At 46.9% G+C, this 15000-nt stretch overlaps 1 protein-coding gene across 1 annotated transcript in view; it reads left to right on the top strand.

Moving 5' to 3' along the window:
* Positions 1 to 8622, top strand: part of zswim6 (zinc finger, SWIM-type containing 6) — a 38073-nt gene extending 29451 nt beyond the window's left edge. The window contains 5 exon segments of the mRNA XM_062484085.1: positions 2763 to 2898; positions 4618 to 4775; positions 5023 to 5186; positions 5285 to 5366; positions 5610 to 8622. Coding sequence (XP_062340069.1) covers positions 2763 to 2898; positions 4618 to 4775; positions 5023 to 5186; positions 5285 to 5366; positions 5610 to 6472 — 1403 coding nt within the window. The 3' untranslated portion in view covers positions 6473 to 8622.
* Positions 8623 to 15000: the final 6378 nt, after the last annotated feature.

The raw sequence follows: 15000 nt of genomic DNA, 5'->3' as shown, positions 1-15000 counted from the left end.
GCTTACACACACACACACACACACACACACACACACACACACACACACCCTTCAAGTGTAGCTGTGGCAGAGGCCTGGCTGGGGGAGGAACAGAACCATCAGGTGGATGAGAGACAACATGTAACCCCTCCCTGGCTCCGCCCAGGGCTCCTCCCACATCACACAGGGCTCCGCCCAGGGCTCCTCCCACATCACACATGGCTCCTCCCACATCACCCAGGGCTCCTCCCACATCACACACGGCTCCTCCCACATCACACACGGCTCCTCCCACATCACACAGGGCTCCACCCAGGGCTCCTCCCATATCACACAGCACAGCGCTCAGATGAGGCCAGCTGCGGTCCTCTCATGTGGCCTCACGACGGAGCAGGGAGGAGAGGCAGGATGATCGGCTGTTTGTGTTTTATATGAAGCCGCGTTCGCCCAAACCAACACTGTGAAATATACATGCTGTTTATATATAGTATACATGCTGTTTAAATATAGTATACATGCTGTTTAAATATAGTATACATGCTGTTTGTATATAGTATACATGCTGTTTATATACAGTTAGGTCCATAAATATTTGGACATTGACACAATTTTCATCATTTTGGCTCTGTATACCACCACAATGGATTTGAAATGAAACAATCAAGATGTGCTTTAAGTGCAGACTTTCAGCTTTAATTTCAGGGTATTTACATCCAAATCAGGTGAACGGTGTAGGAATTACAACACATTTGAAATGTGGCCCCCCCCTTTTTAAGGGACCAAAAGTAATTGGACAATTGGCTGCTCAGCTGTTCTATGGCCAGGTGTATGTTATTCCCTCATGGGAGTTCGTTATTTCATTGACAAGGAGCAGATAAAAGGTCTAGAGTTCATTTCAAGTATGGTATTTGTGTTTGGAATCTGTTGCTGTCAACTCTCAATATGAAGTCCAAAGAGCTGTCACCATCAGTGAAGCAAGCCATCGTTAGGCTGAAAAATCAAAACAAACCTATCAGAGAGATAGCAAAAACATTAGGTGTGGCCAAATCAACTGTTTGGTACATTCTTAAAAAGAAAGAACGCACTGGTGAGCTCAGCAACACCAAAAGACCCGGAAGACCACGGAAAACAACTGTGGTGGATGACAGAAGAATTCTTTCCCTGGTGAAGAAAAACCCCTTCACAACAGTTGGCCAGATCAAGAACACTCTCCAGGAGGTAGGCGTATCTGTGTCAAAGTCAAAAATTAAGAGAAGACTTCACCAGAGTAAATACAGAGGGTTCACCACAAGATGTAAACCATTGGTGAGTCTCAAAAACAGGAAGACCAGATTAGAGTTTGCCAAAAAACATCTAAAAGAGCCTGTACAGTTCTGGAACAACATCCTATGGACAGATGAGACCAAGATCAACTTGTACCAGAATGATGGGAAGAGAAGAGTATGGAGAAGGGAAGGAACTGCTCATGATCCAAAGCATACCACCTCATCAGTGAAGCATGGTGGAGGTAGTGTTATGGCGTGGGCATGTATGGCTGCCAATGGAACTGGTTCCCTTGTATTTATCGATGATGTGACTGCTGACAAAAGCAGTAGGATGAATTCTGAAGTGTTTCTGGCAATATTATCTGCTCAGATTCAGCCAAATGCTTCAGAACTCATAGGACGGCGCTTCACAGTGCCGATGGACAATGACCCGAAGCATACTGCGAAAGCAACCAAAGAGTTTTTTAAGGCAAAGAAGTGGAATGTTCTGCAATGGCCAAGTCAATCACCTGACCTAAATCCAATTGAGCATGCATTTCACTTGCTAAAGACAAAACTGAAGGGAAAATGCCCCAAGAACAAGCAGGAACTGAAGACAGTTGCAGTAGAGGCCTGGCAGAGCATCACCAGGGACGAAACCCAGCGTCTGGTGATGTCTATGGGTTCCAGACTTCAGGCTGTCATTGACTGCAAAGGATTTGCAACCAAGTATTAAAAGTGACAATTAGATTTATGATTATGTTAGTTTGTCCAATTATTTTTGGTCCCTTAAAAAGGGGGGGGGGCACATATAAAATGTGTTGTAATTCCTACACCGTTCACCTGATTTGGATGTAAATACCCTGAAATTAAAGCTGAAAGTCTGCACTTAAAGCACATCTTGATTGTTTCATTTCAAATCCATTGTGGTGGTATACAGAGCCAAAATGATGAAAATTGTGTCAATGTCCAAATATTTATGGACCTAACTGTATAGTATACATGCTGTTTATATATAGTATACATGCTGTTTATATATAGTATACATGCTGTTTGTATATAGTATACATACTATGTATGTAACCACTGTTCTTTGTACTTCATCAGCAGCTCTCTAACGGTGTTTCCTCCCTCTCTCCTTCCTCCCCTCCCTCTCTCCTCCCACCCTCTCTCCTTCCTCCTTCCTCCCCTCCCTCTCTCCTCCCTCCCTCTCTCCTTCCTCCTTCCTCCCCTCCCTCTCTCCTTCCTCCTTCCTCCCCTCCCTCTCTCCTCCCTCCCTCTCTCCTTCCTCCTTCCTCCCCTCCCTCTCTCCTCCCACCCTCTCTCCTTCCTCCCCTCCCTCTCTCCTCCCACCCTCTCTCCTTCCTCCTTCCTCCCCTCCCTCTCTCCTCCCACCCTCTCTCCTTCCTCCTTCCTCCCCTCCCTCTCTCCTCCCTCCCTCTCTCCTTCCTCCTTCCTCCCCTCCCCTCTCTCCTCCCACCCTCTCTCCTTCCTCCTCTCCCTTCGCATCCCCCCCTCCCTCCCTCACCCCCTCCCCAGCCGGTCCCTACAGTGGTCTAGGAGAGCTGCTCTACAGGGAGAGCGTGCCCATGCACACCTACGCCAAGTACCTGTTCACCTCCCTGCTACCTCACGATGCCGAGCTGGCGTACAAGACTGCACTGAGAGCCATGAGGTGAGACACACACACACACAGAGACTGCACTGAGAGCCATGAGGTGAGACACACACACACACAGAGACTGCACTGAGAGCCATGAGGTGAGACACACACACACACAGAGACTGCACTGAGAGCCATGAGGTGAGACACACACACACACAGAGACTGCACTGAGAGCCATGAGGTGAGACACACACACACACAGAGACTGCACTGAGAGCCATGAGGTGAGACACACACACACACAGAGACTGCACTGAGAGCCATGAGGTGAGACACACACACACACAGAGACTGCACTGAGAGCCATGAGGTGACACACACACACAGAGAGACTGCACTGAGAGCCATGAGGTGAGACACACACACACACAGAGACTGCACTGAGAGCCATGAGGTGACACACACACACAGAGAGACTGCACTGAGAGCCATGAGGTGAGACACACACACACAGACTGCACTGAGAGCCTTGAGGTGAGAGAGACACACAGAGACACACACAGAAACTGCACTGAGAGCCATGAGGTGAGAGAGAGAGACACACACACACACAGAGACACACACAGAAACTGCACTGAGAGCCATGAGGTGAGAGAGAGAGAGAGAGAGAGAGAGAGACACACACACACACACAGAGACACACACAGAGACTGCACTGAGAGCCATGAGGTGAGAGAGAGACACACACACAGAGACACGCACAGAGACTGCACTGAGAGCCATGAGGTGAGAGAGAAACACACACACACACACAGACACACACACACAGACGCATACATACACTGTCATGGCCACTTTCAGTGTCCCTCTCCCAGTTTGGTTTCACAAGAGGAGTTAGAGATGAGAAAGGGGTGGGAGGTGGAAGGAGAGAGAGAAGGTGGGAGGGTCATTTGCACTTCAGGAAGAAGTTACTGGTCTGTATCAGGGAAAAAAAATCTCTTAAGTTGTGTGTGTGTGTGTGTGTGTGTTTGCACGCATTCAGCGGAAGCTATCTAGGGCACTGTTTAATCACAAAGCCGCTTTTTGCTGGAATCCACTCTAAATAATTCAACAGCACTGAAAATGAGTTTTAGAAAATGTGTGAATAATAAATATATATGGCATTGGGTTTCATCCTAACCGCCAAGGGTGATATGAAACTGGATTTCATTTCAACTCAATAGAGCCGCTTTGATTTTTATTATGTAAATCTGTAGAACATCTCAATCCTCGGACTTTGAAACAAACAAACTTGGGAAAATGATTAAAGAACATCCACACTGGCTATGAAAGAAGTCTGGATGTGTGTTTGTGTGTTGGGGGGGGGGGGGGCAGCATTAGTAAATGCAAACACAGGGAAACTATTGATTGGCTTTATAAAAACAACTTTGTTTAGCTCTGTAAGACCTCAGACCTCTCAACTGTAACATGTGCTGGGATGTCTTTCCCTGTGTTTGGGTAAAGAAGAGCTTAACCATTTGTTTTCTCTCGCTCTCTCGCTTTCTCTGTCTGTCTCTCTCTCGGTCTCTCCGTCTCTCTCTCTCTCTGTCTCTCTCTCTCTCTCTCTCTCTCTCTCTCTCTCTCTCTCTCTGTCTCTCTCTCTCTGTCTCTGTCTCTCTCTCTCTCTCTCTCTCTCTCTCTCTCTCTCTCTCCGTCTCTCTCTCTGTCTCTCTCTCTCTCTGTCTCTCTGTCTCTCTGTCTCTCTGTCTCTCTCTCTGTCTCTCTGTCTCTGTGTGTGTGTGTGTGCAGGTTACCAGTCCTGGAGTCCTCTGCTCCGTCAGGTGACCTGTCCAGGCCTCACCATATAGTATCCGTGGTGCCCAACCGCTACCCTCGCTGGTTCACTCTGAGTCACATCGAGTCCCAGCAGTGTGAGCTGGCCTCCACCATGCTCACTGCTGCCAAGGGTAACCCCCAACACACACACGCCACACACACACACACACCACACAGACACACCACACACACACACACATATACACACACATATATATATATACACACACACCACACACACACACACCAAACACACATATATATAATATATATTCACTCACAAACACACTCACCAACACAGTGATCTTAATGAAAAGGCGATACGAAAGCGTCCCAGGCTGTGTTTACAGAGCTCTGTTCCTGGTTGTGGTTTCCTAGGTGACGGGCGTAAGCTGGAGACGGTGTTGGAGTCCATCCAGAGGAACATCCACTCGTCATCTCACATCTTCAAGTTGGCTCAGGACGCCTTCAAGATCGCCACGCTCATGGACAGCCTGCCTGACATCACGCTGCTCAAAGTGTCCCTGGAGCTGGGCCTTCAGGTGACGTACACACACGCACACACATATGTACACTACACACGCACACACTTATGTGTTACGTGATGAACTCCTGCTGAGCTGCCTCCGTGTGTGTGTAGGTCATGAGGATGACTCTGTCCACGCTGAACTGGCGGAGGAGAGAGATGGTGAGATGGCTGGTCACCTGTGCCACAGAAGTCGGTACGTTGTCTAGCATCATGCTGTAATCCTGTGTGTGTGTGTTAGTGCGTGCGTGAGGGAGGGAGGGATAAATCTGTAGTAAATTGCATTCAATCACAAAATCACACATAGTATTTGTGTCGGGTAAACTTGCACACAATTGGAAAACCATGTGTGTCATACATCATACGTGTATTCCCGCATGTGTGTGTGTGTGTGTGTGTCCACTAAGCCCCCCCCCCCCTCTCCTCCTCCCCCTCCAAGGTGTTTATGCGCTGGACAGCATCATGCAGAGCTGGTTCACCCTCTTCACCCCCACCGAGGCCACCAGCATCGTGGCCACCACCGTCATGTCCAACAGCACCATCGTCCGCCTGCATCTGGACTGCCACCAGCAGGAGAACCTGGCCTCCTCTGCCCGCACCCTGGCCCTGCAGTGCGCCATGAAGGACCCCCAGAACTGTGCCCTGTCCGCCCTCACCCTCTGCGAGAAGGACCACATCGCCTTCGAGACGGCCTATCAGATCGTCCTGGACGCGGCGTCCACGGGGATGAGCTACACCCAGCTGTTCACCATCGCCCGCTACATGGAGCACCGGGGCTACCCCATGCGGGCGTACAAGCTGGCCACGCTCGCCATGGCCCACCTCAACCTGAGCTACAACCAGGACACGCACCCGGCCATCAACGACGTCCTCTGGGCCTGCGCCCTCAGCCACTCGCTGGGCAAGAACGAGCTGGCGGCCGTCATCCCTCTAGTGGTGAAGAGCGTGAAGTGCGCCACGGTGCTGTCGGACATTCTGCGGCGGTGCACGCTGACCACGCCGGGGCTGGTGGCGCTGCACAGCCGCCGGAACTCCGGGAAGCTGATGTCGCTGGACAAGGCTCCGCTGCGGCAGCTGCTGGACGCCACCATCGGGGCGTACATCAACACCACGCACTCGCGGCTCACGCACATCAGCCCGCGGCACTACAGCGAGTTCATCGAGTTTCTCAGCAAGGCGCGGGAGACGTTCCTCATGGCGCATGACGGGCACATCCAGTTCACCCAGTTTATAGACAACCTCAAACAGATCTACAAGGGCAAGAAGAAACTGATGATGCTGGTGAGGGAGAGGTTTGGTTGAGGGGGGGGGGGGGGTGCAGGGAAAAAGACAAAAGAAATGAGAAACTAGAAAACGATCGATGGATCGCTTCACCTTTTTACTTGAGTCTGCCTTTTTTTTTAATCCTTTTTAACTTAAAAAGTGACAAAAAAAACGAAAATGGAAGAAAAAAATAAAAACGCAACTAAACAAGGAAACGACTGTAAAATTATAAACGCCACACCGGTATTAATGTGTATAGACCTATTTAGTTCGCAAAACAAACAAAAAAAAATGAAAATTGTTGTGCAAGTTTGTGTGTTCCCCCTTTATATGTATGAATGTGAGAGAGAGCGAGAGAGAAAGTATTACAGATAAAAACAAAAGCATTGGTTTACACTGAGTATATGTTGTCCAGTGATGAAAGCTCCACCTAGCACTCCTAACTCTGCTAACGCTCGCAGCCTCAAAACGAGAGAATAGAAGCGGCTTCAAAACCAAACGGAACAATTCCATCCTGTGACAAGTACCTCTTAACGATCCAGCTTTACTCCTCCCTCGCCTCCGCCTGTCGGTGTACTCCGGGTGTGTCCAATCACAGCCCGGCATGGTCCGGGTGTGTCCAATCACAGCCCGGGATCGTTCCTCTCTCTCACCTTCTTCTGCGTTCTCTAGAGAAACCGTGATCGTCACCTCCGTACCGACTACCTTGGCTTTGCAGTGTTGTTCCTCCTCCTCACACACACACACACACTCACACACACACTCACACACACTCACACACACACACACACGAAAAGCTCTTATTCTGAACACAAACACACAAACTTCGCTTGTGGAAACTTAACAACTGTCAACATACATTCTCAGGGATTTTTCTCAAAAAAATGAAAAGCTAACAAAAATGAAAAAAGAAAGTATGAAAGCATTTTATTGTTCTGTATATATGATAGTATATGTCTGAATATTGAAAAAAAAAATGTATACGTTAACTAATTTATGAAAGAATATTCTATGTAATGCAAAATACTTGAAGCTGCAGTACCTTGGTTTTTGAAACATAAACATATCAGAAAGACTTCAAATGTGCGTCTTGCGTTGCATCAGGGGCCAGGTCAAGCAGGAGGACATATTTGCTGGGTGGCTATGCAGAGACATCCACTGAACTGCATGACAGGAACTGGCTATTTGCAAAACAGGAAATGGAGGTGTGTCGTTTTTATTTTATTTTTTATGGCTGAGCAAAATATGTATTCTCCAGTGTACACACACTTGTACTGCGCACCATAGAAGAAGAGAAGAGGAAGTGACTTCAGAGGGCAAGAGCAGCAAGCCTTAGCATTAAAACAAGACGGAAACGCATGAGAACTTTGGCCTAGTGCCTAGCAAGCCGAGTAATGTAGATCAGACAGTCTCCCTCTCTATACTAATAACCAGCGTAGGGTTACGCTGGGGTGAAAATTGGCCTGACCACGCCTCATGTCTCCTTCCGCAGTGATAAAGTCACAAAAAGAAGCTCCATTTTATGCACAACAAACAACATGTACTTGCCTCTTCTTCTGACATCTTGACTTTGTGCCGGACAGAAAGTTGCTATGTAGGTCTTGACTGTTCCAGTTTTCTTTTCTTTTTTTAATGCTTTTTTTAATTATTTTTTTGTTTCTCTCCTTTTTAATTTTCTTTTTTAGTTTCTCTCTAGAATTCCTCAAACAAGAACAGCCTTTCTTTCTTGCCTTGTCTTAACGCTTTAAAATAACCAAATGGGAGTTCTAACTACCAAACTTTGTTCATTAAAATGAAAAAGCCAACCAATTTTGGTCACAACTTTTAGTGTCTTTAATTTTAGCTGAATGGACGTCTTTTGTGCTTTAAAAAGCTCTTTCCTCTGGTTTTCTGTGCAGAAACATTTGTCTCGTGTCTCATGTCCTCACCTCTAGTAGGTGTCTGTCAGTAGCTCCTTTGTTTAGAAACAGAAATATGCTCCTTTTTATTTATTATATTAGGTAAACGATTGTACTTCCTCAACCGTGTCAACATGCTCATGAAGTTGAAATTAAGATTTGATACACCGATATCAATTTATTTATGTAACTAAATCACTGTTTTATAAACTTGTTAATGATTCAACTTTTTCTTTCTTTTTTTTTCTTTTTTTTTTTTTGCTTTTGATTAAAAATCGTTTTTCGAGACGTCCTATTGTTCACAGTGGTTCTTTCTGCAAAAGAAGAATTCATTGTGCTCTATTGTTTCCCAGAAGTGTTTCAGTAGAAGATGTGTTTCAGGTGTGTTCGTGTTTTCTACATACATTTACATTTAGTAGAGGCTCTTATCCAGAGCGACTTACAGTAAGTACAGGGACATTCCCCCCAAGGCAAGTAGGGTGAAGTGCCTTGCCCAAGGACACAACGTCATTCGTCACGGCCAGGAATCGAACCGGCAACCTTCTGATTAATAGCACGACTCCCCTAACCGCTCAGCAATCTGACCCCCTACCTGCCCTGACTTGTCCAGTAACTGCCCCTCCCAATGATGGGTCTCTGACTGCACCCGACATGTCATTACAGAACACTGGTACTGAAACAGTCTGATTGGTTGATTTAAACCAATCACACATCAGACCAGAAACTCTTCAACCCTAATAAAACTACCACAAGTTGAGCATTCATTATTTCCTGAAGTAAAAACCAAACTTACGATGACATGATTTATAAGGAGGAAGTCATTGTTTTTTGACACCCCTTTCAGAGTTTCACTTCCTGGTGAGGTGATGAGTGTGTTGGGAATTTCTCATTCCTCTTCCTATTCGTCTTCCTGTTCCTTTATCAACCGCAACAACTAGGAGGTTTTCAACAGGACAGGAAGTGAAACAGGAAGCTCCACTCAGAGCAGTTGAGTTAGTGTGTGATCAGCTAACTCTGTGACCTGGCTTCTTCATTCCCTTTGCAGACATTCAGGCATCTGGAGTCCAGTCAGGTTAGTTTGTCACGACTCTGGCGCCCAAGTCTTTAAGATTTAGGATGTCAGTGGATTCCCCCTCTTACTTTGGGCCAAACAGGGATCCATTCATTCCCTCGTGGTTGTATCCCAGCAGAAGAAAATATGTGACTTTGTGGGAACGTTCAGGTGGAACTCCTTACCTCCCTTTGACTCGTACGTGGAACTAAAACTTGAGTTGGTGAAATATTTATTTGTTCCAGGAGAACAGAGCAGCTCCCTGTTCCCTGAATTCTATTCGTAGGTGCAGCAACAGAACTCCCACAGATTCACCTATAGCCAGAGAAACTGAGAGAGTTGCTCTCCTGCCAAACATCTTGGCAGTACCTCACCAGCCATCCACCCCACACACACACACACACACACACACACACACACACACACACACACACACAAAGACAGAATGTACAGTATGTAGGAGAACCCCCTTAACACACCTCTTCAACCTCCAGCACATCCGGTTTCGGAATGGTATTGAACAGTACCACACACGCAAACACATACATACATTCCTTAACCCTTGTGTTATCTTCGGGTCATTCTGACCCATCAGTCATTGTGACCCACCGTCGTATGGCAACAACTTTACCGCATACAAAAACAAAGTGAAGCATTTTCTTTTAACCGTTGGGCTGTCTCAGACCCCCCACATTGCGAAGGTTAAAATAAAATTATTTTTATTTGTTTTTGTATTGGGTAAAATTGGGTAAACACAACGATGGTTCGTTATGAACCTTCGTGGTCATGTGACCCGAAGGCAGCACAAGGGTTAAGAGAGTGGCAAAACACACAGAGGGTTACTCCTCTCTCTCTCTCTCTCTCTCTCTCTCTCTCTCTCTCTCGCCAGTATAAATAGCGAGTTGAAGTTTTTATTTTTGGTAACCCCATCAGGGTGCGGTAAGTGAATCCCAAGCTGAACCAGATCCCCCCTGACGGCGCCGGCCGTGCCCTCGCTGGGCCGGTCACCAAGCCTCTTCCCTCCTATGGATGGAAAGACCGTCTGGTAAACTCTGGACAGGAAGCAGATCCAAGGCCGTAAACAGTCCCGTCGGAGGGCTTGTAGAGCGTTTGACCGCAGACCAAGAGGTCGCAGGTTCAAATCCCGCCTGGTGCCGAATGTTGACTTTTCAATAAAGCGTCGGCTAAATGAACACATTACTGCAGGCCACTGAAGCTTTGTACACAGGCACCTTACTAACCAGTTACAACACACACACTCGATATTGATAATGCTTATGTATGATATCTTTTCAATTTATATATTGTCATGGAACATAACTGTAGGCCTGACGGGGGTTTGGAACACAGTACTAACTCATTACTCATGAGTGGAATAATGCAAAGGCATCTGTACTGGTGTTTGAGGGTCAGGTCATTCTTACTGTACTCCTTATCTCACAGGGGCAGTCTGGAGGAAGACGTCCTCCACTACAGTAATGACCAGGGCACTGAAAGATGGCCAGCATCTACTTCCTCTCTGGGCAGGAAATGACCCGCTGTAAAATACCTCTGTTGACAGCTGTGTGTTTCCTGTTGCTGTGCAGTGGTCACTTTGATCCTTTATCAGGGATCTAGCAATACCGTTGCAGGACAACTTGCTAAACGGCCTGTTCCTTTAATGCAGTTTCCCCACTATCGTAAATTATTAAAGACTCTGTTTAACTTTCCATTTGACGAGCGGTGGTCTGTATCAGCACACAAGGCGTCCAAGGAAACGGCTCTTCCGCCAACTTCTACACCTCCCTCTTCTCTGTCGCTCTCTCTCTCTCTTCTCCTTCGCTCCCTTCATCGTCCTCTCGTTCTTTCTCTCTCTCCCTCGATCTTTCTTTCTTTCTCTCTTTCTGCCTATTCTCTCTCTCTCTTTGTCTAATCGATCGATACAGCTCATTGTTTGGGAGTGCTGTGAGTTTCTAAAAGGCGCTGTATTTGTGCTCATAAACAAACCTTGTTGACCCCTTAGCTGGATTATAGAGCTCCTCGTCTTCAGCATTCAGTAACCTTCACAGGGCTCGTTCCAGAGAACCTGACAGCTTTACCCTCAATCAATTTCCTGCTCTCTCCAACTCCTTCCTCTAATTTATATCTGCGAGCGTGTCTTTCTGAGGGGCCCTTCGCATCGTAGCACAAAGACACGTCCTTGAGGAATCCAGTCTGCCTCTTCAGCGTTGAACGTGTAAACGTTCACACTTGCAGGGTCTGTACCCTTCGGTTCACGTTTACTCAGGAGTTACTGGGGGAAAAAAATCAGTCGGTGATCGACTCAGATTGTGAGGATGCCTGTGTTGCCACGCAAATGTCCTACCGATCCACGCAGGCGCTGTCGAACAGCCGACGTGTCTCTCTGAGAGGGCGGAGTAGTTGCAGAGGCCAGCCTGAGGGACGGGGAGAAATACGAAGCTGGACACAGCACCTTGAAGATGACTAGACTGCACCAATCATCCATCAAGCTCAGGGCCTGCCCTTGGAATACATAATGTAATGATGATCTGATGTTGCATATCAATGAACATACAAGGTAAAGCTGCCTAGCAACACCCAATGGACTAGAAGTGACCCTCAACCACAGATCCAGGACCAGACTCAACATCAACCAATACCATAGCATTAGAACAGGGGTGTTCATCCTGGTCCTCGGGTGCCACTGTCCTGCATGTTTCAGATGTTCCCCTGCTCCAGCACACCTGATTCAAATGAATGGGTCGTTACCCGGCTTCCACAAAGCTTGATAACGACCCATTCATTTGAAACAGGTGTGCTGGAGCAGGGAAACATCTAAAACATGTAGGACAGTGGGCCCTGAAGACCAGGGTTGCCCACCCCTGTTATAGAATCTAGATGTTTCCCTGCACCAACACACCTGATTCAAATGAACGGCTCGTTATCAGGCTTCCTCTGAGCTTGATAACGACCCGTTCATTAGAACCCGGTGTGTTGGAGCAGGGAAACATCTAGATTGCAGTGACAAAAACGACATGACAACATTCATGTTTAATGTAACTGGCCCCAGCTTGGCCCTCCTAGTTGAAAGGTTCTAGAACCCTTCTAAGGTTCTAGAACCCTCACTGGTCGTACCCAGACTCTGAACGAAGAGAGACACTAGCGTTACGTCTTCATGTTAATCCTTGTCAGAGCTGGGAGCAGTGCTGCTGTACACACAATCCCATTGGTTTAATGCGCCATTGCCTGTCACGCCAACTTAGGTGATTAGCCGCGGCGCACAGCTCAGTTATGTCTTCTGCAACACACACGCGCCAAACAGACACACACAAAACACACACACACATTCGATACGTTGAGCGTTACTTTCAACATGTAAACAATTGGATTAGAGACAGTCTCACGGGCAGAGTGATGTCAGTTAGTACAGCGATAAAAGCGTATTAGTATTTTGTATCTTCATGTCGATCGGTGCATTTGGAAGATGTTATCTCAATCAACAACGTCCACTGGAGTACCGCATGGCGGCCATTTTGGGTCATTCTTCCTGCCATGAGATGATGCCTGCCTTTCTGCTGTCGATTCTGAAATGAGAGATGGGAGTTCCAGAGTGTTCTGTATTGGATGGCACACACACCCTCACACACACACATCCTCTCTCTCACACACTCACACACACACACTCACACAAACACACTGACACACACACACACACACACACACACACACACACACACACACACACTGGAGGCACTACAACAGTAACACCTGTGTACGTTTGTCATGAGGAATCCAGTCGAACAGGTAGCCTTGAACTTGATAACTCCACAGATCAACCGGCACCTGATGGGGGGGGTTTTCCCTTTCAAACATGGCAACCCAATCCAGGGTCGAGGAGAATCAGAATGTGCCTCTGTAGTTCCATGGTGATTGAAAACTCTCAAGCAGTGTAAAAATAAAAGACCAATCTCTCTCCTTGTCTTCAAAGACAAACCATGGGACCATCTTGTGTGATGATCCCCCCCTTATCCCTCCCCCTTGTCTAATATTATATTTATTGACAAGTGATACAATGCATCAGGCTATTTATGACCTTCACCTCTCAAAAAGATGAAAGCTCCATGTCTGGCTTTTTGATTTCTTTTTTTCCCCTCTCATCGCTCTCTTTCATGTAAGCCTGTGGGGTTCAGAGCGAAGAGATGCTGTCCTGTTCATTTTCAGGTCCTTGGCCCATAAAGCAGCAAACCTCCCATTTCACAGTTTTAAAGGAAATCCAAAATGTCATGCGCTTGAATGACTGCTGTCCATAAAGTTTCCATAAATGTCAAGGGGAGCGAAACGAGCGTTGCCAATTAACATTTTTTCTAAAAGGGTCTGCTTTCAAAAACAAAATCCATGTTTGTTTTTTTTGCCGCAGGATGTTTTTTCTTAACTTAGGACGGAACAAACTGTTTCAAAAGGTTGTTTTTATGTCAGAATTCACATCAACCTTTCAATTATCTTCTCAATAATTGTGCTTAGATGGCTTAGCCATCAGTGCACACCATCGGAGCCACTAATTACCAACCAATCAGAGTCCTCACTTTGGCTGATGTGCGAAACTATCCTCAGCTGTATCCTAGCAACAGGGACGACCTCCCTCCTTGTTGATTGGTGTTGACAAGCTGTGGTGATCAGGAACGGGTCTTGCTGCGTCCACAGTAGGGCTGAATATCATCCTTTTCGTAACCAGTTCTCCTATACCGACGCTGAACCGAAGCGAGACCACAGGGGAAAGCAATATGGTGGATCCATAGGTGGAGATCCTACTGTTTCATGTAGATGATGTTATCTGGACCAGTCCCTGTCTCCCAGACTTGGTCTGGATCCCAATACTGTCTTACGCCTACCCCTTACCCCTAGCCCTTAGTTTTGCACGTTCCCGTGAGAGTAAGTGGTGTCCCAATACTCTTTTTGATTGAGGGCTAGGGCTAAGACGAAGGGGTATACACCCCTTACTTGAAACCAAGGGGTTTGTGAATACTGCTCAACCTGCAACAATGTCATACTGATTGATCAATGGATCAAGGTGTTTTCACCTGTGCAACACACCTGTTCTCAGGAAGGCCCGCCAGCCAATCCCACTGTCCCAGTGTTTGTCTATGACCTTGGTCCAGTCCAGAGGAGCTTGATGTTGATTATATTTTTATTTTGTTTTCGTCCTGAATGGAATTCATTTAAAGTACAGCGTTTTATGTGTTACGTATTATAGCGGTGGATTACACACGATTATATTGAGGGACGTGGTAACCAGATTGGGAAGTGACCCTAACATCATGTTCTCTCGGAGTACAACTGATCCTCATCTAATTATTTACTCTACACTCTCTCTCTCTCACACGCTCTCTTCCTCGCTCTCTCACACTCTCTTCCTCTCTCTCTCACACTCTGTCTCATTGTCTTTGCTCTCCCCCTCTCTCTCCCTCTCCCCCTCTCCCCCTCTCTCTCCCTCTCACCTCTCCTCTCCCCTATCCCCAGTGAATGTATAAAACCCTGCTGAATCCTCCATTTTTATTGTTATTTATGAGCCCGGGTTTATAATTAAATACTAATTAATACCTTCAGAGCTCCTGGTCCAGAAGTCCCCTGCACAGCCGACA

Source organism: Osmerus eperlanus, chromosome 18, assembly GCF_963692335.1.
Source record: "Osmerus eperlanus chromosome 18, fOsmEpe2.1, whole genome shotgun sequence".
Taxonomy (NCBI): domain Eukaryota; kingdom Metazoa; phylum Chordata; class Actinopteri; order Osmeriformes; family Osmeridae; genus Osmerus; species Osmerus eperlanus.
Note: the sequence above shows the minus strand (reverse complement) of the source record. Positions and strands in the feature narration are given on the sequence as shown.